The sequence below is a fragment of the Aedes aegypti genome, chromosome 2, assembly GCF_002204515.2.
Source record: "Aedes aegypti strain LVP_AGWG chromosome 2, AaegL5.0 Primary Assembly, whole genome shotgun sequence".
Lineage (NCBI taxonomy): Eukaryota > Metazoa > Arthropoda > Insecta > Diptera > Culicidae > Aedes > Aedes aegypti.
Genome location: NC_035108.1, coordinates 469822096 through 469847752, shown reverse-complemented (window position 1 = coordinate 469847752; position 25657 = coordinate 469822096). Strand labels below are relative to the sequence as shown.

General features: G+C 38.6%; 1 protein-coding gene across 3 annotated transcripts in view; it reads left to right on the top strand.

The window, feature by feature from the left end:
* The first annotated feature begins 12772 nt into the window (after positions 1-12772).
* LOC23687865 (protein nubbin) overlaps positions 12773-25657 on the top strand; it is a 493425-nt gene continuing 480540 nt past the window's right edge. For 2 of the 3 annotated variants that reach the window (XM_021848316.1, XM_021848314.1), the window contains exon 1: positions 12773-14230. In XM_021848316.1, coding sequence (XP_021704008.1) covers positions 14218-14230 — 13 coding nt within the window. In that variant the 5' untranslated portion in view covers positions 12773-14217. The remainder of the gene's footprint in view (positions 14231-25657) is intronic. The other variant, XM_021848315.1, reaches the window with a different exon arrangement.

Below are 25657 nucleotides of genomic sequence, written 5' to 3'. Positions count from 1 at the left end.
TCGTAGCCGTGCGGTTAGCGGCGTCAGTCGTTTAGGCGTATTGCGCTACGGAGTGTGGGTTCGATTCCCGCCCCAGTCGGAGAAAACTTTTCGTCAAACGAAAAATTCTTCACTGGTCCACTGGTCGTTCCATGTGTCCGTTGTCTAATGTTAGCAATGTTCAGTCTGTGCAGCCTTTGGCTGAAGACGGTGTAAATTGTCTTTTTTTTTTATTCAGCATGACCATGCTGAGGGTCGTGGGTTCGAATCCCGCTGGTCGAGGATCTTTTCGTAAAGGAAATTTTCTCGATTCCCAGGGCATAGAGTATCTTCGTACTTGCCACACGATATACATATGCAAAAATGGTCAATCGGCAAAGAAAGCTCTCAGTTAATAACTGTGGAAGTGCTCATAAGAACACTAATCTGAGAAGCAGGCTTTGTCCCAGTTGGGACGTAACACCAGAAAGAAGAAGGTGTCTGATTCGGGAAATGTCAATCATAGCGGCATCGTTTACATGTCCTTCATCATGTAAAATAACATTTTTCTTTCAATACATCTTTCAGAACCCATCTTTACGTCATTTCATCACTTACATAATGTGCCATTCAGTCATAATGTGAATTACGTTCGGAGTGATTTTCATTATTTTTAAGAGTGTAGATGAGATGTCATTCTCCTCCAAGATTCAAATTACAACTTGGGAACTGAACACTGCACCGTTTCTTGAATATAGCAATAAACGACTCGGTGAACACTTACGTCAAATAAGTACACTGTTTCTCCGTTGTGAAAAGAAGAAGCCAAGACTTGTTGATGTCAGAACTATGACATATATTACTTAGTACGATTCGAGGGATCGAAGCAAGCCGATCCAGCAGAAGGACGAATAAGTTTTAAACTGTTTCAGTTACTGTCAATAGTTAACTACAAACGCGATGCCAAAACATCTGCTGGTGGCTATTGCCACTAACATAGCATTGAACAACTGCTTACATTTAGGATGTTCTTCTTTCAGCTCTGACTGTTTCTTCAACTAACACTAAAAAGCTTATGTATATCAATGATGATATTTCCTATTTTTATGAATAAGCTGAATAAGTTCTTTGAAATTCATAATAAATCCATGTTTACTATAGTTAACTTTTGTTTTCAAAGGGTTCCAAAAGGCATTCGGCCAAATGGCGTTCGGTCAAATGACCCTTTTTGCCAAATGGCGTTCGGCCAAACGGCATTCGGCCAAATGGCATTCGGCCAAATGACCCGGAACCCTGCCACACGATGTACACATGCAAAAATGGTCAATCGTCAAAAAAAGCTCTCAGTTAATAACTGTGGAAGTGCTCATAAGAACACTAATCTGAGAAGCAGGCTTTGTCCCAGTTGAGACGTAACGCCAGAACGAAGAAGAAGAAGATATAGTTACAAGCGATCGGTTTCAGTACTTGTTTTAAAAAATTTATACTCGTAACATTTGCAATTTCAAGAAATGTTTTATATATTAACTAGTGGGCCCGGCAAACTTCGTCTTGCCATCAAGTAGGCTGTTGGAAAACGCTATGGATCGTCCCATACAAAATGACAGTTCCGTTCACGCTCGTTTTTCCAACTTTCCCGGTGAATATCCTGGGATTTTTATACACACAAACACGTCGGAACACTTGACGAACAAAACGGAAAAATAATCATTCAAATCGATTGACCCGTTCGGAAGCCATTTCGTGACATACAAACACCACTCCATTTTTATTTATATAGATAAAAAAAACGGTTCGGATTATGGTACTCATCTTTTCATACTTCATTTCAGAAAATAAGTATCTAAAACGTGATAGTTGCTGGAGGATTATGAGGAAACAGCAATCGTGTGCAAAAGGTTCACCTGAAGCACAATGATGGGGCTTGAATTTGACTAATATGAAAGAAGCTTTATTCTGAGATCAAGATTCGTAGGAGCCACGTTAGGACGATTCGAATTAAAAAAAAATATTTGAAAATCCAATCTCCTATATGCTCTTTACCATTCTTACAATAAAAATAGTGTGAAATTTTCAGGTTTCTAGGTGGTGATTTAAAGGTGGCCCAAAGACAATGTAGGTTTACATTGAAATTACTATGGAGACATTATGAGAAATGTTCCAAACACGATAGTACTGTAATGTAAGTAGAAACATATCATCCCATATTGGAAACACATTCTTCAAACCTTAATGAAGGATGTTGCTGAAGAAATGAATCCCTTTTAAGCTAATTTTGTTTGGGATTTTTGTACATGCTTACAGGACTATAATCCCATATTAAGCTGAATAATAGCAAACAAACTCATGAAAATCTCTTCTGTTATCTGTTTTTTTCTCGACTTTCCAGGGCAAAACGTATCTTCGTGCTTGGCTCACATGTAAAAATCGTCAATTAACAAAGAAAGCTCTCAATTTTTTAACTTTAGAAGTGCTCTGGAAAAACACTAAGCTGAGAAGCAGGTTCTGTCCCAGTGGCACGTAACGCCAGAAAGAATAACAACAAGAAAACAAGAATAATTAATCGTTTGTCTTCCTACAATTCAGTTTGCTATCATACCCAGTGGAGTTACAAAATTTAAAAACAAAAACTTGGAGCGAACCAGAGTATTATACGCTTTAAGAACCTTGCGAACCAAAAACTTAAAGCTAGCAATGATCCAAGAACAACTATCTTACTCCCTTACTTGGCATCTCATATTGTGCCATATATCACATGATGGTTCCGTTGATGCTGCATGCATTATAAATTACCTCCAGACGGAGCAGTAAAAAGTTTTTTATATCATATTATTATTCGTTTGTATGTATAAAATTCGCTCTAACGATTCCACATAAAAGTGCTTTGCAAACGCGAGACAAGGATAGCGAAGCACGACGACAAAACCATCGCACTACCATTGAATTGCCGTCGGGACTCGATGGAAAATGGTGCTGCCTCATTATCATCTAGTTAGCATAAAAATGCGCATACAATATCGCGCATTAAGCCCGAGTGCGCACCTCTCTGATTGGAGAAGCATAATATGAATATGATTTCTCCCACCCTTTCGATTCGCCACCTCGCTTCGATTCGTTTATTTTTTTTTTTGTCTACACATCTCTCGCTCTGCAAAGTGTTTGTGGGGCATTGTTTGCCGTGGACAGGTTTTACACTTTTGCGCGCCCCCACACGCTATTACCATATCTCATACATTCGCACAAACGATATCGGTCGCCTCCCCTTCGGCACTTTTTACAATACAGCTGTACAAAAAATCTCGGCTCCCCCTTCACAGCATGCCCACAGTAACCAATACACTCTCGCAAGGGAAAAACTTGACGAAAAAAAAAAAACGGTGCCCCCTCACACACAGTTTAAAATCTAAAAAGTCTCGAGCGCTTTTTTATCACGCGGGGAGACGACCAACACAATCAGCTGCCCGTTCGTCGTCTGTTGGTAGCAGCGCAGCAAGCCATGCCGCCGCCGCGGGTGCTGTGGGAGAGAAAGCTCACTCTCCGTTCTCCATGGAAACCAGCATGGGAGGAGAGGTAATGGTATGCGATATTTCGAATGGTTTCGTAAAATACTATGGAACCGAATCCAATGAGGCAAAATTAAGTTTTTTTTTTATTTCGTTGTGTTTGTTCTACGTTCATTTGATCTTACTACGGAAAGTCCTAACAATATTGAATTTGCTATTTCTAGATCTCGAGATCAAATTTACTAGAGTTTTCAATTTTTACTTTGAGTTTATGAGACCTTTAATTCTTATCTAAGAAGTTGTTGTGATCGCTTGTGTTGTTTCTCCAATCGTTGATTTCGTGTCATTTTAACAACGCTAAATCTCGCAAGTCAAAAGTTCTGTAATTCGATAAACATAGTTTCTTCTCAACCTTATCTTGTGGATAACTTGGTGCTGTACGTTTTGAACTGATTTGTTGCGGCTGCTATTGGAATTTTCGCGAAGAAATTTGGTGCCAGTATGGATCAATCTACAATGGAACGACATTGCAAAAAGTGTACGCTTGCCATCAATATGCACACAGAGTTGTACACTGTCTGCGAAGGCATTTGCGGCAAATCATTCCACGCAGATTGTGTTGGTGTGCGAGAATCGGATTTATGTGCTCTATCATGCAATATTATATGGACTTGCGATCCCTGCATGAAAATCTTCTGCAGAATGAGGGAACGAAGTTTCAACGATGCAGCTACTAACACCGATTTGCCGAGATCGATCGTTGATGACGTTAACGATCTGAAGACCACAGTTGCAGAAATTGCTCTCACGTTGTCAAGGGTTATACAAAACCAAAATTCATCTGTCTCGCATTCTACACCTATCTCCTCGCCCAAGATATTCGACGGTACCAACGACATCATAAGCAATACAAAACTGCACGAACGCACAGAATCGTCAAACGAAACATCTGATCACGAGACCGAAGTGTTCTCGTTGTATTTATCCAATATTGACAGACGAGCAACCGAGGATGATATCAGCTTGATGGTGTCTAAGCAGCTTGGAGCAACGTTCCCGTGCTACGATGTCGTGAAGCTAATACCGAAAAGGAGGAACACTGTCTCGCTGGATTATGTGTCGTTCAGGATAGTTTTGGATAAACGATTAAAACCGGCAGCAATGACTGCTTCTACCTGGCCGAAAGGGATTAAGTTCCGAGAGTTCGTTAACCGATTCAACGACTCCTGGAAACCTTCGTATATGTCAACCGAAACATGAGTCGAATAGTGTATATAGATAATTTCATAAATTTAGTCCTTTTTATTGAATGATGATTATTTCGTTAATGTTTTTTTTTCTTGTTGTTGTTGTTATTATTCATGTTTTTAGATTCAACGTTACGAGTTTGTATGTATAATGCTGATGTGTTAATGAAGAATATTGTTTGTAATCTGAAAAGACTGTAAAATGCAATGAAGAATTATAGTTTTAAGTTTTTTTTTACAGTCTGTACGACTTATTGTCGAAGACGGTGGATCAATAAATAAAGAAGATTTGTTTTATTAAATAAAACAAGCTTTTTTTAATTTCAGACTTAATTTGTGACAATAAGGCAACTACATGAAATTAGATTTGGTTTTTCATCAAAAGTGTTTTAATTCGTGACTTGGAAAGGCATAATTGCTTTCGTTAAGAAATTCTGTTTCATTTTTATTTTCAGTTCTAAGAACTGAGCGAGTTTCTGAAGCGAAATATGTGTTTTTAACCCTTTATTAGTGTGTTTGAATGGAATAACTACAAGTTCAACACTCACGAAAATATTCATAATTTTGATGAAATTCGCAACTTCACACCCTGAAAGTTTCACAATTTTCTGTCGGAGAAAATTTGATTTTTTAACTTTAAGGGTTGTTTTCCATACTTATTCAAGAAAATCCAATATTGCAGCTGATACTGTCCCATTTAAAATGTATGGAAAAAATTTTGCCGGCAAATTGTTTTCAATCTTCCTACTACAAAATCTTAGCCCAAATGCTGAACGTTTTCCCAAAGAGTTATGTAAAAGTTTGATAATAATCGACATGTTGGCACCGTGTGTATAAGACTCGCAGAAAAATGTCGTCATCCATCATAAATAGGAACAATGGAAGCTCTCGATTTTGCAGCAGCCGTGAAATTTGGCTTTCGACGCGAAATTTGGTCTTCGACGCAAAATTTTGAAAATCCAGCGAAATGCTACGAAAATTGACAAACGCAGGACAAAAAGTATATTTTCATTGTAAACATGATTTTTTTTATCTAAAATGTGATCATAACTATGTAACCGCGACCAAGCCGTAGAATTTGGTTTAATAGTTTTGGTAACCCGCAAATTTTCGAGAATTTTGCCACGAACACAAATTTAGGGAACAAAAGTGGTCTTAAATGAAAAATCGATCAATTGGTCGCAACCAACGAGTTACTAATCGACCAAATTTACAGCACGATCGATTGTTTTGTTCTCTAAATTTGTACTCTTGAAAATTATAGGTATGGCTTGGTTTGATAAAACGATAAAACTAAAGCGCCTGTGCAATAATTGGCAATCTACCCTATTTGAACGCATAAAAATGAAATATTTCAAGCCATTGGTACAAATCTTCAAGATGGTCGCGGAGCACCAGCCAAGGCTTCGCGGAGCACCAAGTGCTCCGCGGAGCATGATCTGAAAACCGCTGGTATAGATAAAAAGTACACATATTGCAGAACAAAAATTTAGCTGCTAAATTTCTTCTTTTTCTTCTTCTACTTGGCATTACGTCCCCTTCGAGACAGTGAATGCTTCTCAGCTTAAAGAGCATTTCCACATGCGAAAATGGAAACTTTGAGAAAAAAAAACTCTCGGTAATCAAATATAGGCAGCCCCAATGAAACGGACAAGACAAGAAAGGACAAGTTCCGATCCATTCATACAATTATTGCCGCCTTTGTATGGAAATCTGAAAATTATCCCAGAATTTTTGTTGGTTGAAAATAATTGTTTTCCTCTTCATCGAGTGCTCACATTATTTGAATTGCATGTGGAACACAGTGACCTTTATTCGTGACTACGTGACCCATAATGGTGTGACCACCGTAGTTATCCTATAGGAATCTCATAAAAAATGATTTTTTTTAATTTCCATGTTTATTGCTACAATCTTAAGATCACAGAAAATGATACAAACTTCGAACTTGAACACAAAAAATATCCAAGTGCAAATACAACAGCTGTGTGTTTTTTATTTTTTCCGATTTGTCGATTTAAACGGCGAACATCTAGTTTGCCACGCGCTGACAGCGTGAGTACCGCGACTCAAAGTGTCAAATTAATTTTTAAAAACATAACTGTCGAGAGCACAGCGAGCAGCAACGGATATTTATTTACACCGAAGGATCTTCCCAGAGACAAATTCACAGTTAGAGTTCTTCATTTAATTTAGAATAGCGGATATAGTTCAGGAGTACACATTCACTTGCTTTATTAAACTCTACTTTATTTTACTCCACTTTTATTACTTAATTCATTTCACTTAAACACTATTTGAACATAACTTCAATTCTTCAGACATTATTCCAGAACATTTTTAGAAAACACTTGATTCGTTGGTGGCGTTCCGATCCACTTGCGTTGATGGCGTCGAGATGGTGCTTTGCGGCGAGAAAGAGAACGATATTCAATGCTAGAAAGGTGTCTCGGAAGATGGTTGAACGCCATGATAAACTTAAACCCCCTTTTGGGCTTTTATCGCTGTCGAAGAATTGGGGATATCTCCAAAGTTAATTGCGCTGTTGACGTATAGGCGGCGCGCAACTTCTCCTTTCCGTGTCAAGCAGAGCATACACGAACAATAACGAATCATCCTCTACAACATGTATAGTATAGTAAAGGTAATTATAAATTAATTCAGTTTTGTGACAACAGCGCCACTAGCGTTCTACTACTAATATTTCTATTCTTTTGACATTTACTTCATTTTTACTTGGGCCTTAAGCAATTGCAAGGCGAAAACCCAACATCAGTTGATGTTTCTCTGCAATACGAATGTTGTATAAGCATGAGAACTGAAAAATTTGATAGAAGATTTAGAATAGGTCCGATTGCTGGACCCATCTCAAACATTTGTCCCCCTCAAGTTTCAAAAATCAGACTGAAGTTCAAATATTCCGAACACATCTCTGATGCATTTGGATTATTTAAGGTGAGTATGTATTATTTTCGTAGTTTTATTTATGTGACTTTTTACTCAATTTACTAGATTACATAAGCATTTATAAGTAAAACGTTAATCATAATAATTTATTTACTACAAATCAAGTATAACTCTAAATCAGAAAATTTACTGAAAAAATGGGTTAATAGCATAGCATGGCAAGACTAACTCTACATGTCAATGGTTGCAACTCCGTGCTTGATTGGAACTGGTATGAATTGCACTACGATCCAAATGAATAAGCGATGGGAGCTTCCGCTTACTCTAGAAGTAAAATTTTAGCAGATCTAATATTATTGATCAATGGCGCTGGCAAAGTTCTTTTTGGGATGGGGAAGGAAAGTTAGGGTGCAATGATTGTTGCTTCTAGAGACCGAGAAATCCGCTGCATCTCCACAATCACAACGGGAAATTTGTTTATTAGTGAGGGAGGAGAAGATCTGGGAGTCAACTTTGCTCTTTGATGCGATCCAGGGAGGAAAAATACGACTCATATTTAGAGCTAGTTTTGCACTTTTGTCTCGAGAAGTTTTTGGAGAAGATTTAAAAAAAAAATCTCGAATACATATTTTATATTATATGAAGCAGGAATAATGACGACACATGTAGTGATGAACCATAAAACGAGCTCACCAGTTGGTAATCCATCCTCGTCTGAACACGAATATCTTTTCACACTCACACAACGCGAACCCTCTCGGCGTACCGAGAACGAACCATCTACTCTACTGAAAAAAATAGATGAATAAGATAAAAACTCAATTTCTCATAACTCACGCTTGAGATTTTTCATGTGTGAGTTGTCAATTACGCAACTCAATAGTCAAAAAATCATGGAAGAGTTGACTCACCTGTTTGGCTCATTGTCTCGTATTTCCACAGTTTACTCACAAACGGCAATAATTTCTTGTTAGGCTGGTAAAATTATAGTAATCCTTTCTAAAGTAAACAACAACATTCGGGGTTTTCGAGTTTTTGGCGGTTTTTGCGACATAATCATTTTTTAGGGTCTCAAGCGTGAGATTTGCGATGCAGATCTCTAATAAATTTGCTCTCACGGGAGAGCGTATTGATTGAGAATTGAGTGTGAGTGTATCAACACTGCTCAAAATAATTTAAAACATTAACGGGACAATTTGAGCATTTTCAATGAAACAACGGGACAGCTCAACAAGGTCCACTGTCCCGTGAAATACGGCACGTATGGTCAGCCTCTGAGTAGATCAGAAATGATACCTGATTAATTAAAAATTGAGGTACAGTAATACCTCGATATAACGTAACTCTACTTTTATTTTCGTTACGTTATATCGAGGTTACGTTATATTGAAGCAAAATATTTTGTTTTCTAAATTTCGTTCAACATGTATTGTTTGATGAGAAAATGGGTCTTAAATTTATAATATTGACCTAGCAGTTATTTTCAGTCTTTCCTACACATTTTTTTTTCGATATTTTCCCATGTTTTTTTTGTATTTTTCTTCATATATTCTTTTTTTTTTATTTTTACGTCTCTATTGCAGTAATCCTGAAATGTATTCAGGTAAAATCTTTGGAGGAATCTTTGAACACTTGGAGAAATTCTAAAAGAATTAATTTCCTTTATTATAGAGGCTTTCAGCCTTAGGCGGGTTCACCTCTGCAATTCTAAAAGAATTTAATAATTGAGATCTTTAAAAAATTTATTGTTGAACAGTCTATGAACAATTCATGCAGGCAATTGTGGAACTCCAAGATTTTTTTTTCCATTTTTTTTGTTTAATCTCATGGTAAAACTCTTAAAACAAATCCTTTTGTAATTTCTTGACAGAATTATAAAATGAATGTTCCAAGAATTCTTGGAATTTTTTTATTCAGAATTAGGGGTCGTCCATAAATGACGTAGCTTTTTAGGGGGGAGGGGGGCTTCACGAATTTGTGACGATGTGTGACGATGGGGAGGGAAGGGTCCTAGCTAGTGGACGTAGCATTTTGAATTATGTCGGTAAAAGAGAGGCGCTGAAAAAAAATGGCATTAAATTATTTTTTATTAAACTTTTTTTTTTGTTGACTTACAGACTTGGGTTATAAATTGATAATTGAGCTTCAAAACATTCATATGACAAGATTTAAAAAAAATCTATGAAATTTTAGATTTTCTCGATAAATGCATTCAAACAGATTCTTTTAAGTTTTAAATAATTATGTGAATATTATATTATATTCTTGGCTACTTTAATGATTTTTTAAATAAACAAAATAAAAGTTTAATAAATTAATAATAAATCAATGCTTTAACGACTTGGAGAACATTGTTTTCCCATTTGTTAACAAGACATGAAGTCAACCGTTTTAGTTATATTCATTTTTTTCTGTTGGGGCTTTATTTTTTGTTAAGAGAATGATATATGCTCTTTTTGGCAAATATTACATTAAAAGAAGATATTTATTCCGTGAATTATGCATTCATCTCCACCCAATCAACTCATCTATTTGTTTTGATATATCAATGCTCTTGATGGAATAGCCTGAATATTGATGAGGACAACAGATTCGATTGTTATCGAAATTGCCCTGTCATTCAATTTTCTTAATAACTCGGTAATTTGAAGAAAGATTATTTTTATTATTCAATTGTTTCATTAAAGGTTGTGTAAGATTTTTTAGGTTAACGATAATGAAGTTCAGCTGAAGTATTAATAGAGATGAATAATTTGTATAATAATCGCAAAAAAATATATCTGACCACCAATTGCTGTTTTTTTTAACTGGATTATGAAGATCCATTTCTCATTAATATATTTTGTTGATCATTTTCATTGAAATCTATTTCCTAACAACGAAAAATTTAAAAACAATCCTCTTATATAACGAAATTTCTGTTTAATACATTATAAAATATATTGTACTTTAACTCGTTACTGTTAGCTTCATCAATCCAATCAAAGAATTTTATTTTTATGTTTTCACTTTTTTTTTGTTGTAAACTTGTTTTTTTTTAAAGTAACAACAGTAAAAGTTATACAATTTAGACTATGTGAAACTGGAAACCAAGATTATGTAACTTAAACAAGAAATATGTTTATTTAAAACTGTTTTCCAAATTACTATTGTGCGCTACTGTATATCAAACTGTTATTCGTTAGATTATCCTTACATTTAAGTCAGTAATTAATATCAAACTTTGTATTGAACTTCTGAATTCAGATTTTTTTGTTTCAGCCCAGTCGCTAAGAAAAATAAATTTAAAAAATATAGGGTATATAAAAATGACATGCTACGTATTTTTCAAGGGGGAGTATCAGCATTTGTGACGAAATGCTACGAGGGGGGAGGGGGGTATAAAAAATCAGTGAAAAAATGCTACGTCATTTATGGACGGCCCCTTAATGAAGAAATCACAAGAAAACTACTTTAAAAACTAAAACTATCCTTGAGGGATTTTCTATGGAAAAGTTTTTGAACGAGTACGTGGTGGATTATCGGCAGTATGCTAAGAGAGTTCCATGGGGGATCTGAGGAATTTTCTCAGTTTTTGAACAAATCCCTGAATATATTTTTGTAATCAAGAAACATAGACAAATTTATAGACGATAACATCAAGATTAATCCTAGAATCTGGATTTTTTTGGGAACAGTTCTTGGACATATTCTGTAGAAATTCATAAAGAAATAATTGAACTGTTTCTTGGTGAAATTCAATGAGAACTTTTTAATGCAATTTCTCAAACAATAATTTAGACGGGTATTCGTTAAGACAATACTGATCAAATGTTCCTAGAATCTCTTGGACGAATCTCTAAAATCGATTTGAAAAAAAATCTGGTTTCATTTCAGAAGAAAATCTCAAAGGTTTTAAATCATGAATACCTCCCTGATATTAACTAGTGGAATTCCTGAGAGATGCCAGTTGGAATTATTTTAAGGATATGTTTTAGAAGAGTTTAATATCAGTCCGTGAAGAAATTATTGGAGGAGTCGCTGGAGGCATCCTCCGAATGATTCTTCAACTAGAATCCATGGAAAAATTCTAGGAGAAATAAAAATTTTGGAGAAATCATTTGAAGAATATTTGTAAGAATTCCTGAAGTAATAACTAAATTTACAAATTTTAGTTTGATCTTGTTTTTTTTTAACACTAAGTCTAAATCAATATTAATTAAAGTTTACATAAAAAAATGAAGTGATTAACAGGCTTGGTTCCAGTAGCAGCGTTAATGTAACAAAAATAAATTAGAATGATGTATACAAATGTACAGCAATGACAAAATGTTGGTTTTAACATTGAGCTTATAGCTCACTCGATATCGATTTATGACTGTATTCAGTTATATTAAACCTTTGCATTGCTTTGATTTCGTATTTGTTGTAGTTTGAATCTTGAAGAATAATTATTGTAGTTCATATATCATGTTTTCAATGAAAATTGGACAAATAAATGGGAGCCAAAAAAAAAGTTACGTTATATCGAGGTAAAAATTACGTTATATCGAGTTACGTTATAAAGAGGTTACGTTATATCGAGGTTACGTTATATCGAGGTATTACTGTATCATGTTTCATTACAAATATTTTTGAAAAAAAAAAAGCATGTGATTCGTTACGCAACTTATATCAGCTGTATCATATATCTTAAGACACTGCATAACTCAGTGAAGCAAAACAGCTAACTTCAACGTGAAACTGCAAAAATAATGCATACCGCATACCCTTAATGTGCGGAGTTGGGGAGCATACTGCGATTGGTAGCGGGAAAACTTGACGAAACTTTTGCACTCTGCTCAAGTCGAACCATGACAAGATAAGCGAGCTTCGGTGAGAGTGCTCCCTCTCACGTTTCGCTGCGAGGCTGTTGGCGCTGCACGCTGCCAGTGTATCGGTGACGGATGCTTCCGAGTATGGTTTCTTCTCCCAAAAGGGACAAGAAAGGAAGCAGCTCACGGTGAAATCGCGGGTGGCCACCGATCTCATTGTTTTGCTGGTGCGCGGGTACCCCCCTTTGAGATGGGGGGGTTTTCTCGCCCTTTGCGTTCCTTCCCGACGAAGACGATGTCTCCGTCCAAGTTCGCCCTCTCGGTGCATATCGAAAGCGTATTGCAATACGAGAGGCACATTTTCTTAGTCCCATTTGACGTTCCGATGCTAACGCATGTGCTTTTTTATCGTCATTTCTGTTGTTTTTTTTTTTGTTGTTGTCTCGTCGTTTGTTATTGCGCTCGCTCGCTCGATTCGCTTGATCTGCTCGCTCCTCGCTGGCCGCTTTGATACCGCGCCGAAACTCCGTTGCTTCTCGACGTCGACGTTTTGTGACGACTACTGCGATAGATATCATCACCGTTTGGTGTGGTGCTGCTTTTCTGTGTTCATCATAGTCGGCTGTGCGATAGTAGAAGCGAAGAACACGTGGATGACTATGTGGTGGGTGCAGGGAGGCTCCCCATGAAAGAGAGAGGGACAGCAAGCCTCGCCCTTTATGATAAAATGAGAGCGAAAGAGTTAGAATGCTTCAACAGGAGCACCCCCCGTCCAACATCCGAGGAAGATACCTTTTTGGGGGTTCAAAGCAAGGTGGAGGAATGAAGAAAAAAGTACAAGAAGCCAAGCCAACTCGTCTCTCCTCTCCCGGCAAGCAATTCCGGCGGCTATCTATTTGATTTTTATAACTTTATTAATTAGTGTTGTTCGAGTCGAACGATGATAGATTGACAAAACAGTTTGAGCTCCCCAAGAAGCACCCGCAGAGCGTGTGGCACGAGTGTGCAGCAGGTCCAAGAGAGGTCTCTCCGTGGCCAATGGGGCAGTGGTAGTGACTGTCGTCGATTGTCGGATTCTCGATATTGTTGTTGCCGGTATCCGGTTCGCAGACTGTGAGGTTTCGGTAGCCGCCTTTGCGTCAGTAGTGTTCGCAAGTCTTGGTCGCGTGCGGAAGTTATCGTTTCGGGTTCACGGTACGAGTTCACTGCCACGTACGGTAGCTTTTGTGGTAGGTGCAACCCTTCCCGCTACAGCTCGGGGTGCCCTTTTTGGTGCGTGTTAATGAGTGCGATTCGCCCACTCCCACAGCCTTCTGCGTTCTTCCACATGCCCGCCAGACGAATTCCGCCGATCCAGTTGATCCGGTCGGGTTGCTTGGATTGAAGACCACGACGTTCACGACGTCTGGCACGGGGTGATATTTTTTTTTCGAGTGACCGACAATCAATTAGTCGGAGAGGAAGTGTTTGTTTATGTGCTAATGTGATTGCAATAGAGCGAGCCAATTCGGGTCGGTGTCGACCACGGGAATCTCAGTATTTACAAGTGAATATTTCGACCAGTGTGCAGTTGGATGCAAAACACGATTTCGCGAAACAGTAAGAAATAAAGAAAATTGTGCAAACCGAACGCGTGCAGCAAGTGAAATAACCTCAAACCAATTGCCGACGGCATTTTCTGTGGTGGTGATACTTGTTTCATTCAAACATTCAAATGCTGGATATACGTAATCGACTATGAAAGAAGTTGTAGTAAATCGTTGTTGTGTTGTTTTTGTTAGGTGTACTATGCATTTCACGCTATAGGAAATGGACATGATAGGTGAGTGATAAGCGAGAGGTCAAATATTATTCAACACGTCGGCCGAATTGTAGCAAAGCATGAATGAATGGTTTTGTCACATCTCATTGATGTTTTGTTGCAGTTGCTCTATTACACAGTGAATCAAAATTCTATGAAGGGTATGATAACTAGATTATTGTTATGATAACTATCTAACCAACTACCCCGGATATGATAACTAGATAAAAAGATATCTAGGTTATTGCAAATATTTTTTTAGTGACCAAGTTAGTGACTTAACTTGTTTTTGATTGTATCGAATCAAAACTTATAATATTGGACATTTTTATAAAACATTCTGATCTTTATTGTAATTACTTGAATGTCACATAAACATTACCTTGTTCTTGATTCGCTGCCCAAAAAAAATTTGGAATCATAATGTTTTTCCAGGAGCGAATTTTGATTCTTTTCAATTTTTTTCTCTTTAGTTATAATCAGTGGCGCGGGAAGTGGGTAGGACAGGTAGGACATGTACTACTCACGAAAACACCTGGGTAGGACAGTCAAAGGATTGTCCTACCCACGATTCTTCAAAACAAAAACGCTAGATCAGCAGAAACTCGGTCAACGTCATACTTATTGTTATGGAGGATGGAAACATGATAAAGGTTTTCATTGTATTCTCATGCCTAGTATAGTATGACATGTTTGTAAATGACCCTCAAAAGTTATGACGCGTGAGAATTTCAATGAAAATTCTGGGAAACTAACTGTAATAATTGCTTCAAAAACCATTCAACCATCAGGAAAATAAGTTCTTGATTGATTAAGAATTGCCGTAGAAATTTGTGGAAGTAACTTTTAGTAATGAATGATCCTAAAGGCAGGACTGGTAGTAGATTTCTTTTTATACAATTGGTCTCTATTTTTATGCAAGTCTCTAAAAAGTATCTAGAGTATCTATTTTAACCCACAGAGTTCTCTTCAGAAATTGGTCTAGAGATTCCTCCACCATTTATCCTAGAAATTCTTTCTGCGATTTTTCAAGGATGCTAACAAGAATTTCTCCAAAATTTGCTCCAGGAAATCCTTGAGAACGTCAAGGATGGTAGGTACCTCCAGTAATTTCCTTAGGTATTACTTGGATTTTTTCCAAATCTATCCTTGATTTTCCTCCAGAATTTGTTTCACTAATCCTTCAACCGAATTCTCCACTTGTTACTCTAGAGGAGATATTCCGAAGATTTCTACAGAATTTTCTCCGAGTAAATCCAAAAAGGACTATTCCAGAGTGCTTGAAAAAAGAATAGCTTAAGGGCTTTTTTAAGGAACCCAGCATGAACTCTTTTACCTGTTCCTGTGGATTCCTTTAAGAATTCATCAACGTTTCCTCCCTGAAATCCAAAATTACTTGAGCGGTTCTTCGAACAAACATGTTTTTTTTTCTTTAGGAATTTTATCAGCATTTCATTCAAGTATTACTCATAAAGTTATACCAATTATTTCTTTCGATGTTACTCGAAAAATTCCCATAAGTTTACTTCATAAGTTTACTTTAATTTTCACACAAGTTTGTACTTTAGCAATTTTTACAATTATTCCTCCGATCATTCCACAAACTTCTATAGAATTTCTGTCCCATGTTGATCCAGATATTTCTTTAGGAAACCCTGCAGAAAACTATATCGAGATTCGATTGTTTTTTCTTTTCGATTATCTTCTAAATCTCCTAAAATGTCTTTAAGAGTCTAGGAGTTATTTCAGAGATCATTGTTTATTGAGGGTGACTTCAAAACTCACTCAGTTTTATCAGAGATTACTCTAGGATTTTTTTCTTAGAAATACCTCACGGATTTATTTTTCGGAAGAAAATCCTAGGCATTTTCTTAAAGACATTCTTGGAAGAATTCCTGAAAATAAAAGTATCAAGACTCACTTGAGAAAATATCAAATAATTATTGGATGAATTTCTGTAGAAATCCAAGAAGAAATCTCTGGAGGAATTTCTTAAAGTATATTTTGAGAAATCCCTCGTTTAAATTTTATATAAATGCTGAAAGACAATTTTAAAGGAAATCCCTAGAAATATGTGGAGATGTTATTGATTGAATTTTACAAGACGATTTGACCTTGAATCTTGGAGGAGTTATGACTTTCTTGTAAAATTTCTCCGAGAATTAATAGGAGAATTCAGATGATCTCTGAAAATTTTTTAAGACATTTTATTTCTGTTCCAAAATTCAGGTTGAAGTCTTGAGGTAAACTCTTTTAAAAATTAATGAAAAAACACATACACTAATACTTGTCGCAATGCCACATGCAATTGTAGAAAAAAAAAAGTTTTAGATCTTGGAGAAATGTCTGTTCTGATGCTATGAAGATTCAAACTCTTATTTCCTAGCTCCTATTAGATTTCAATTTGTTTTCTTGATTTTGGGGTAAGTGCTGGCATGAAAATAAGGGCTTAGAAGCAAAGGAGTGGCAGTGACAAAAACCTAGTTTTGTGATAATCTACTTGAAAGTTTTTCAGCAATTTTTCATTATGTAACTTTGTATGGAAGCCAAAAAAACAAGCCAGTCTTTCAGGAATTTTGTTATTATTTTGTGACCGGCAAAGTAATCTGAAAACATCGTTAGAATTTTTCAAGACAGTAGAATTTCCTTAAATCAACTCAACTCAAAACGACCAAAATGTCACTTACACCGCTTTGGGTTCGAGCCCCCAAATATACTTACTTTCATTTTCCATTCCAGGGTTAAAATTTATCTTAGCTTCACTGTGCACAAAAAATGCTAACTTTTGTCCTACCCATGATTTCGAACGTGGACGCGCCTCTGGTTATAATCCACGTCTGTCGAGCTTTTTGATTCTTATTTCGTCTGTCGTCGGACATTGCGATCAATTTTACCCTAAACTACGGAATGCTACTGCCAGATTATTTAGCATAGATCAAAAGTAGCGCCAAAGTAGCCTATCATTTATTGCTGTGATTGTTCGTGTTCACTCGCCGCTCGTTAACCTGACTGGAGTTCATTCATCTAAAGTTGTTATTTCGGATGCCACTTGGGATATTACCCATGATTTTAGAATACCAAATAAGCACAAACCTATATTTTATTTGACTAGAAAATTATCAATTCCACGGCCTAACAAGTCAAGTGGAACTTTAAGATATAACAACAGAAATTACACTTCAGCGTTGATTAAACTGAAGCGTATTATAGGATAAAGTTAAACTTCTTCTCAGTACATTTTGAATAAGAAGTGGTGAGTAGTGAAACACTAATAAAACCTGTAAGTGATAGTTGAATTCCGATTTAATTCGTCCATTTCCACCAACGAAATCGTTCTCAGCGATTGGCCTGTAAAAATAATGTTATGGCAACTTAGACATTTGTTACTCTTTGTCAAGAGCTGTCAAATGGTTACTCGACTTCAGTATGCTGAATATCCTGAAGATATTACTGATATTACGCATTGAAATGTGAACCACGAAGACTACGGTCCAACACATCCTTCACCGTTATCCAAAAATTGTCGTCGTCATTGGCGTAGCCAGAGGGGACAGGGCAGGTCCGCCCCCCCCCCTGCCCGAAAAAAAAATTGAGATATTTTGGCTTGCTACATAGGTGGATATATTTTTATTTTTAAGTGATGGTCTTCTGAATTCATGTTTACGTAAAATTTTGTCATGATAAACTTTTTGAACTCTAGGAATTTGATTTAAATCAGACTTCTTCTGAACATTTAATCAACAGTCCTAATGTATCTTGCGAAGTTTTTTGCCAAGCATTTGTTTAGTTATCCTAAAATTAATTCATCCAGAAATTCTCGAAGAAGGGGCCCGTCCATAAACCACTTGGTCAACTATGGAGGGAGGCAGGGAGGTCTAGCCAAAGGGCATGGCCCATAAAAATTTTAAGTTGGACATAAACCTCTATGGGTGCCTTGGAAATTTAAAAAAAAAAGAAATATCGCAAAATCTTACGCGGAAAACGCTTTTCTTACGCGGAAAACGCTTTTCAGTGGATACGAGTAACTGACACTGAAGAAGACTGCAAGTGGTAGTCGAAATACGCGTATCTGTCATAGATAAGCATTTAGGAGCGGAATTAAAAGGTACACGGTACTCCATCTACTTTAAAGTTTCTCTATTTGAGATTCTGCTCAGAGGATTCGAACATTCATTAAAGAGCTTTTCTTACGTTATACCACGTTATCTCATTATGTTTGGCTGAAGCTTTCGGAAAAAAATGAGTATTATTATGATTATTCTGCTTTCTTTTAAAAAATGGCTGTTCTTTCTGATTGTATTTTCTAAAAAAAAAGTGATTTGTGCTAGTGTTGTATGTTTCCTATTCCCAAACAGTTGCTCTTCCCAGGTTTATTGTCTTCGTCTTATTAAGAATAATGAAAGCAAATTACACAAGAGAAGAGAAGTCCATTACTCTTTTATAAAGTTCTTTAGAAGGTTTTTAACAAAACGTAAAGGCTACAAAATATTAAAGCCTGTGTGCACTAGGGTGGCCCATAGTGATCAGACTACAAACATTTTAAGTTACATCCTCCAAATTTATTTAGCATTTAGAGATCTGTGAAAATTTGAGCGAAATCCATCAGCTCTAAGGAGGGGCTGAACGAGTTTGAGTTAACGGATTACACTCTAATTTTCAGAGTAGCTTCTGGGGATCCAAATGTACCAATTTGTAGATTTTTTCAAGTTGATTTTTTTCCATATAGGAATGAATTATCCGAATAGGAACATTATTATTGTCTTGTATTGATTCCAGTTAAATGCTTTTGGAAAAAGCTCTAATTTTGAACCAACAAAAACTGTACCAATTTTCGTATTTTAATACAAAGTAGGCTAAAGTCTTCTGGACGGGTCGAAAACTCGAAAACTAATACTAGGTCGAAAATTGGTGCTCTTCCCTTATACTGTCGGTGTACATATACCTGGACTTTTGCAGTTCTATGAATGGGTTTCTGGGAGTTGTCTTGTTATGTTCTTATTTCTTGGAATAGTTGTTGGAGTTAATTTTTAAAGAATTCTAGAAAAAAATAAAAATAAAACATATAAAATTAATTTTATAAATTTTGTGTTATGAAATCGCTTGAATCTCTAATGAAATTCCTCAAAAGAGCAGAATTCTTGATAGAATTGTAGAAAATATTTGGAGTAATGTCGAAACAAATATCTTAACTTGGGATAGTTGATAAAATTTATAAGAATTTCTTAAAACAATTTTAAGTTGATTCCTCAAATAAATTTTGACTATATCCATGAAAGAATCCCTAGAAGAACTTAGAATGTTATTCCTGAAGAAGTTCAAGAAGAAATATTGAGATATTCCGGACATCCGGACCAACATCCAGTGAATGAATGTTCACCGGATGAACATTTAGTGGATGAATGCGCAGCAAACTCGTTCATTTTTTGTAAACACGTAGTAAAGGTTTTCTTCTCGCTAGAAGTGGCAGCGTGACGTCATCGTTAATTAGTTCATGGTGATATAAATAACACGGCTTCGTTCAAACGTCGAAAAATGAAACCGTGCGTTGGTCCATAGCGGACTCTGTTTTCAAAACTGACCAGGTATGACACTGCATACAATTTACTTGCAACATGAAAGTGAATCTTTATGTGCTGAATAAGCTACACGTTCTGCTGCAAAAAACTTCTAACTTGTTTGTAAATGAACTAACAAACTCTACTGCCTCCTCTACGTCTGAACGACGATCCTATTCCATCTCAGAATCCCTCACAGTCAACTTGTTTCTATATCCGTTGCAAGACCCGATTCTGGCTTACTTCGGATCGTTCAATGGGTGTACAATCAGAACTGAAGAAGTTAACGAATTCATTTAGGAATTCAGAGATTTGATAATTGACGTATAGAGTCAATCAAATATTAATTTGACAATCCTCAAAACAGTACGAAAAAGTCCTACTTTTTGAAACCGTAGCACTTCCATTTTCCATGGCAAAACAATAAGAATGATATTAGAGATGCTTCCCAGATAGCCGTAGCGGTAAACGCGCAGCTATTCAGCAAGACCAAGCTGAGGGTCGTGGGTTCGAATCCCACCGGTCGAGGATCTTTTCGGGTTGGAAATTTTCTCGACTTCCCAGGGCATAGAGTATCTTCGTACCTGCCACACGATATACGCATGCATAAATGGTCATTGGCACAGTAAGCTCTCAGTTAATAACTGTGGAAGTGCTCATAAGAACACTAAGCTGAGAAGCAGGCTCTGTCCCAGTGAGGACGTAATGCCAGAAAGAAGAAGAAGAGATGCTTCTAACAAAATTAACACTTCAGTCGTCGCGCTGTTGTATTTTGTACAACAGTGGTGGAAAAACCTCGCTTATCGTACACAGCATTAGCGTGGTGGTTCTGACGGTGGCAAACCGCGCGTCGACAGAAGGGTTAAAACAAGATTTATTTAAGAAATTATTTGAAAGTACTCATCAAGTCTAGAATGTAAGTTTAAGAACTAACCAGTTATCAAAATGACACAAAACTATTGATATAAAAAATAGAGTACAATCGTACCTACCACACGATATGCGAATGCGTAAATGGCAACTGTGGCAAAGAAAGCTCTCAGTTGATAACCGAGGAAGTGCTCATTGAACACTTAGCTGAGAAGCAGGCTCTGCCCTCCCGTAATGAACAGCACCCAATGGAAAGATGCAAGAGTTCACTAATAGGGTTCTAATTTTTTTTTTAATGAAATCTTGTTTTCATTTCAAAACACGAAAGAGCATGTTCTTTCAACCGCTTTAGTAATTTTCCCAGTTCAAATAACGGCTTTATCACATTTTGAATTTTATTTAATAAATAGGTCCAAATATGAACCATGATACTTTTGATCATGTTTGACATTCATTTAGTCGACAAAAACGCCACAGATGCTCATCTCTTTTAAATGGGGGTTGTTCCTATTGGGCATTTTGAAAGGTACACGGAAAACAAAATACACCCAAAGTTTAAACCAAAGGGTATGACAAATTCTCAAAAAGCAGAAAGAGATTCTTGTTGTTAGTTATGAATCTGATAAAAATATGTTTAAACGTGAAAAAATATAAAAATTTCTAGTTTTTTTTTTGAAATGTTCATATATTTTAAGGTGGGAACTTTGGTCGTATGCTGACAGGGAAGGGGGGGTTTGCTCTTGCTTTTGCTTGTGCTTCTGCAAACCTTGAGCGTCTGTACTCCATGTAAGGAGCGGCTCACAACAGCGTCTGTTCCCCATGTCAGGGGCGGCTGATCATCGTCCGAGTGCCAGAGAAGGACTCTAAGCTAATCTGCGCACTATGGTCCTCCGAACATTTAGGGGGAATGGTCCTCCGGAAATCTAGGGGGTTGGTGTCAGGCCCTGCAAGCCAGCCGTAAAAAAATCAAGCAACGAATAATCAACGAGAGAATACGAACCGGGACAATCGGCGAAGACCACAGCGACGTAAAGGGACTAGCGATTGGAAGCTCGGTACGTGGAACTGTAAATCTCTCAACTTCATCGGGAGCACACGCATACTCGCCGACGTGCTGAAGGACCGTGGATTCGGCATCGTAGCGTTGCAGGAAGTGTGTTGGAAGGGATCAATGGTGCGAACGTTTAGAGGTAACCATACCATCTACCAGAGCTGCGGCAATACACATGAGCTGGGAACAGCTTTTATAGTGATGGGTGATATACAGAGGCGCGTGATCGGGTGGTGGCCGATCAATGAGAGAATGTGCAAGTTGAGGATCAAAGGCCGGTTCTTCAACTTAAGCATAATAAACGTGCACAGCCCTCACTCCGGAAGCACTGATGATGATAAAGACGCTTTTTACGCGCAGCTCGAACGCGAGTACGACAGTTGCCCAAGCCACGACGTCAAAATCATCATAGGAGATCTAAACGCTCAGGTTGGCCAGGAGGAGGAATTCAGACCGACGATTGGAAAGTTCAGCGCCCACTGGCTGATGAACGAAAACGGCCTACGACTAATTGATTTTGCCGCCTCCAAGAATATGGCCATTCGTAGCACCTACTTCCAGCACAGCCTTCCGTACCGATACACCTGGAGATCACCACAGCAGACAGAATCGCAAATCGACCACGTTCTGATTGATGGTCGGCACTTCTCCGACATTATCGACGTCAGGACCTATCGTGGCGCTAACATCGACTCTGACCACTATCTGTTGATGGTCAAACTGCGCCCAAAACTCTCCGTCGTTAACAACGTACGATACCGACGGCCGCCTCGGTATGACCTAGAGCGGCTCAAGCAACCGGATGTCGCAGCGGCATACGCGCAGCAACTCGAGGCTGCATTACCGGAAGAGGGTGAGCTGGACGAAGCCCCTCTTGAGGACTGCTGGAGAACAGTAAAAGCAGCCATCAACGATGCAGCTGAGAGCAACGTCGGGTACGTGGGACGGAGTCGACGGAACGATTGGTTCGACGAGGAGTGCCAGGAGGTTTTGAAGGAGAAGAATGCAGCGCGGGCGGTCATGCTGCAGCAAGGGACCCGGCAGAACGTGGAACGCTATAAACGGAAACGGCAACAGCAGACCCGCCTCTTTCGGGAGAAAAAACGCCGCCTGGAGGAGACGGAGTGCGAGGAGATGAAATAGCTGTGCCGGTCTCAGGAAACGCGTAGGTTCTATCAGAAGCTCAACGCATCCCGCAACGGCTTCGTGCCGCGAGCCGAGATGTGCAGGGATAAGGATGGGAGCATTCTGACGGACGAGCGTGAGGTGATCGAAAGGTGGAAGCAGCACCTGAATGGTGCTGAGAGCACAGGCAATGAAGGACGGGACAACGGAGGAAATGCCTTCGTCAGTACTGCGGAAGATGGATACCAACCAGCCCCCACTTTGAGGGAGGTTAAGGATGCCATTCACCAGCTCAAGAACAATAAAGCTGCTGGTAAGGATGGTATCGGAGCTGAACTCATAAAGATGGGTCCGGAAAGGCTGGCCATTTGTCTGCACCGGCTGATAGGCACAATCTGGGAAACAGAACAGCTACCGGAGGAGTGGAAGGAAGAGGTAATCTGCCCCATCTACAAGAAAGGCGACAAGTTAGATTGTGAGAACTTCCGAGCGATCACCATTCTAAATGCGGCCTACAAAGTATTATCCCAGATCATCTTCCGTCGTTTGTCACCCGTAGTAAACGAGTTCGTGGGAAGTTATCAAGCCGGCTTCGTTGACGGCCGATCGACAACGGATCAGATCTTTACTTACGGCAAATCCTCCAAAAATGTCGTGAATACCAGGTCCCAACGCATCACCTTTTCATCGATTTCAAGGCGGCATACGACAGTATCGACCGCGTAGAGCTATGGAAAATCATGGACGAGAACAGCTTTCCCGGGAAGCTCACGAGACTGATAAGAGCGACGATGGAAGGTGTGCAAAATTGTGTGAAGGTTTCAGGCGAACACTCCAGTTCGTTTGGATCCCACCGGGGACTACGACAAGGTGATGGACTTTCGTGCCTGTTGTTCAATATTGCGCTTGAAGGTGTTATGCGGAGAGCCGGGCTTAACAACCGGGGTACGATTTTTACGAGATACAGTCAATTTGTTTGCTTCGCGGATGATATGGACATCGTCGGCCGAACATTTGAATAGATGGCAGACCTGTACACCCGCCTGAAACGCGAGGCAGCAAAAGTTGGACTGGTGGTGAAAGCGGCCAAGACAAAGTACATGCTAGCTGGTGGGGCCGAGCGCGACAGGGCTCGCCTAGATAGCAGTGTTACGATAGACGGGGATACGTTCGAGGTGGTTGACGAGTTCGTCTACCTTGGATCCTTGCTGACGGCTGACAATAACGTTAGCCGTGAAATACGGAGGCGCATCATCAGTGGAAGTCGGGCCTACTATGGCCTCCAGAAGAAGCTGCGGTCAAAAAAGATTCACGCCCGCACCAAATGTACCATGTACAAAACGCTCATAAGGCCGGTAGTCCTCTACGGGCATGAAACGTGGACGATGCTCGAGGAGGACCTGCAAGCACTTGGAGTCTTCGAACGTCGGGTGCTTAGGACGATCTTCGGTGGTGTGCAGGAGAACGGTGTGTGGCGGCGAAGGATGAACCACGAGTTCGCCCAACTCTACGGCGAACCCAGTATCCAGAAGGTGGCCAAAGCTGGAAGGATACGATGGGCAGGGCATGTTGCAAGAATGCCGGACAGCAACCCTTCAAAGATGGTATTCGCTTCGGATCCGGTTGGTACAAAAAGGCGTGGAGCGGGGAGCTAGGTGGGCGGATCAAGTGCGTATCGATTTGGCGAGCGTGGGGCAGAACCGAGGATGGAGAGATGCGGCCACGAACCGAGTATTGTGGCGTGAAATTGTTGATTCAGTGTTATCTGTGTAGATGTTAACTAAATAAATGAAATGAATGAATATAAAAGTTTTGTTCTGGAATCCCAATAGAAATGGAAATACACATCTAATCTAATCTAATCTAAGCGCTTGCACAGCCAATATTGAAAAGCATCCTGGAAATACCGAAATTTCTTCCAGTATTTTCTTGTCAGTATTAATGTTTGCAGCATATCAATGATTTGATACAAACATTAAAATGGCCAGGCCCACTGTGCAGACTTGGGGTTTGAAGAGAATTCAAAAATTAACGTCGATCAGGTTATTCACGAATGAATAACATGATCGACGAAAAAGTTTGAAGTATTGTGAAAGACGAAACGGGGACAACCGTACCAACCGTTCTATTTAGGATGATAAGCAAAATCGTTGGGAGAGGCGTTGCTAAGAAAGTTAATGCGCACTCCATTGTTGTTTTTGGTCCTTTTCCTGGGATGGGACACAGGTATTTCTCCCGTATGTCCTGGCTACAGAGCCTAGGCTTAAGCGCCCTTACTCGCTCTCTGAAAAGAAAGAAAATCTGACCTCCCTCGCGTTGTGTAGCTTTTTGTGATATAAAATAGATTCAACCTTTTGTTACAATAATTGTATCTAAAATACTTGTAAATAAAAAGTGAAAAACAAATTCTAATGTTGCTAAAATTCGAAATGTATGTGATTGTTAATGATTCACCAAGATTCAAGATAAGTCTTTTTGCAAAGAAAATAAAAAAATCTGCTTCAGCATTACGTATCATGTTATGTGATTTGTTGCGCCGTGAGAACTACTATCTTTAAACGCATAACATACAGCAAGAGAAGCTCTTAAAATCAAATTTTACGCGCAGTTCAAAAATTTCCAAACAGCGTTGACTACCATTACCAGATAGCCATTCCGTCTACCAGGACAAATTTCATTTCCCGTCCAGTCCACGATGACCTCTCTGCTATAAAAAATGTACTGGAAGAGTAACTTTTGCATGGTTCTCGAAAAGCTTGTATTCACCGCATCAACACAAACCTGATCACGAATGGACCAATTCACAAGTTCACTATATGACGTTTGAGCGGTGCCGTGCTATTTATG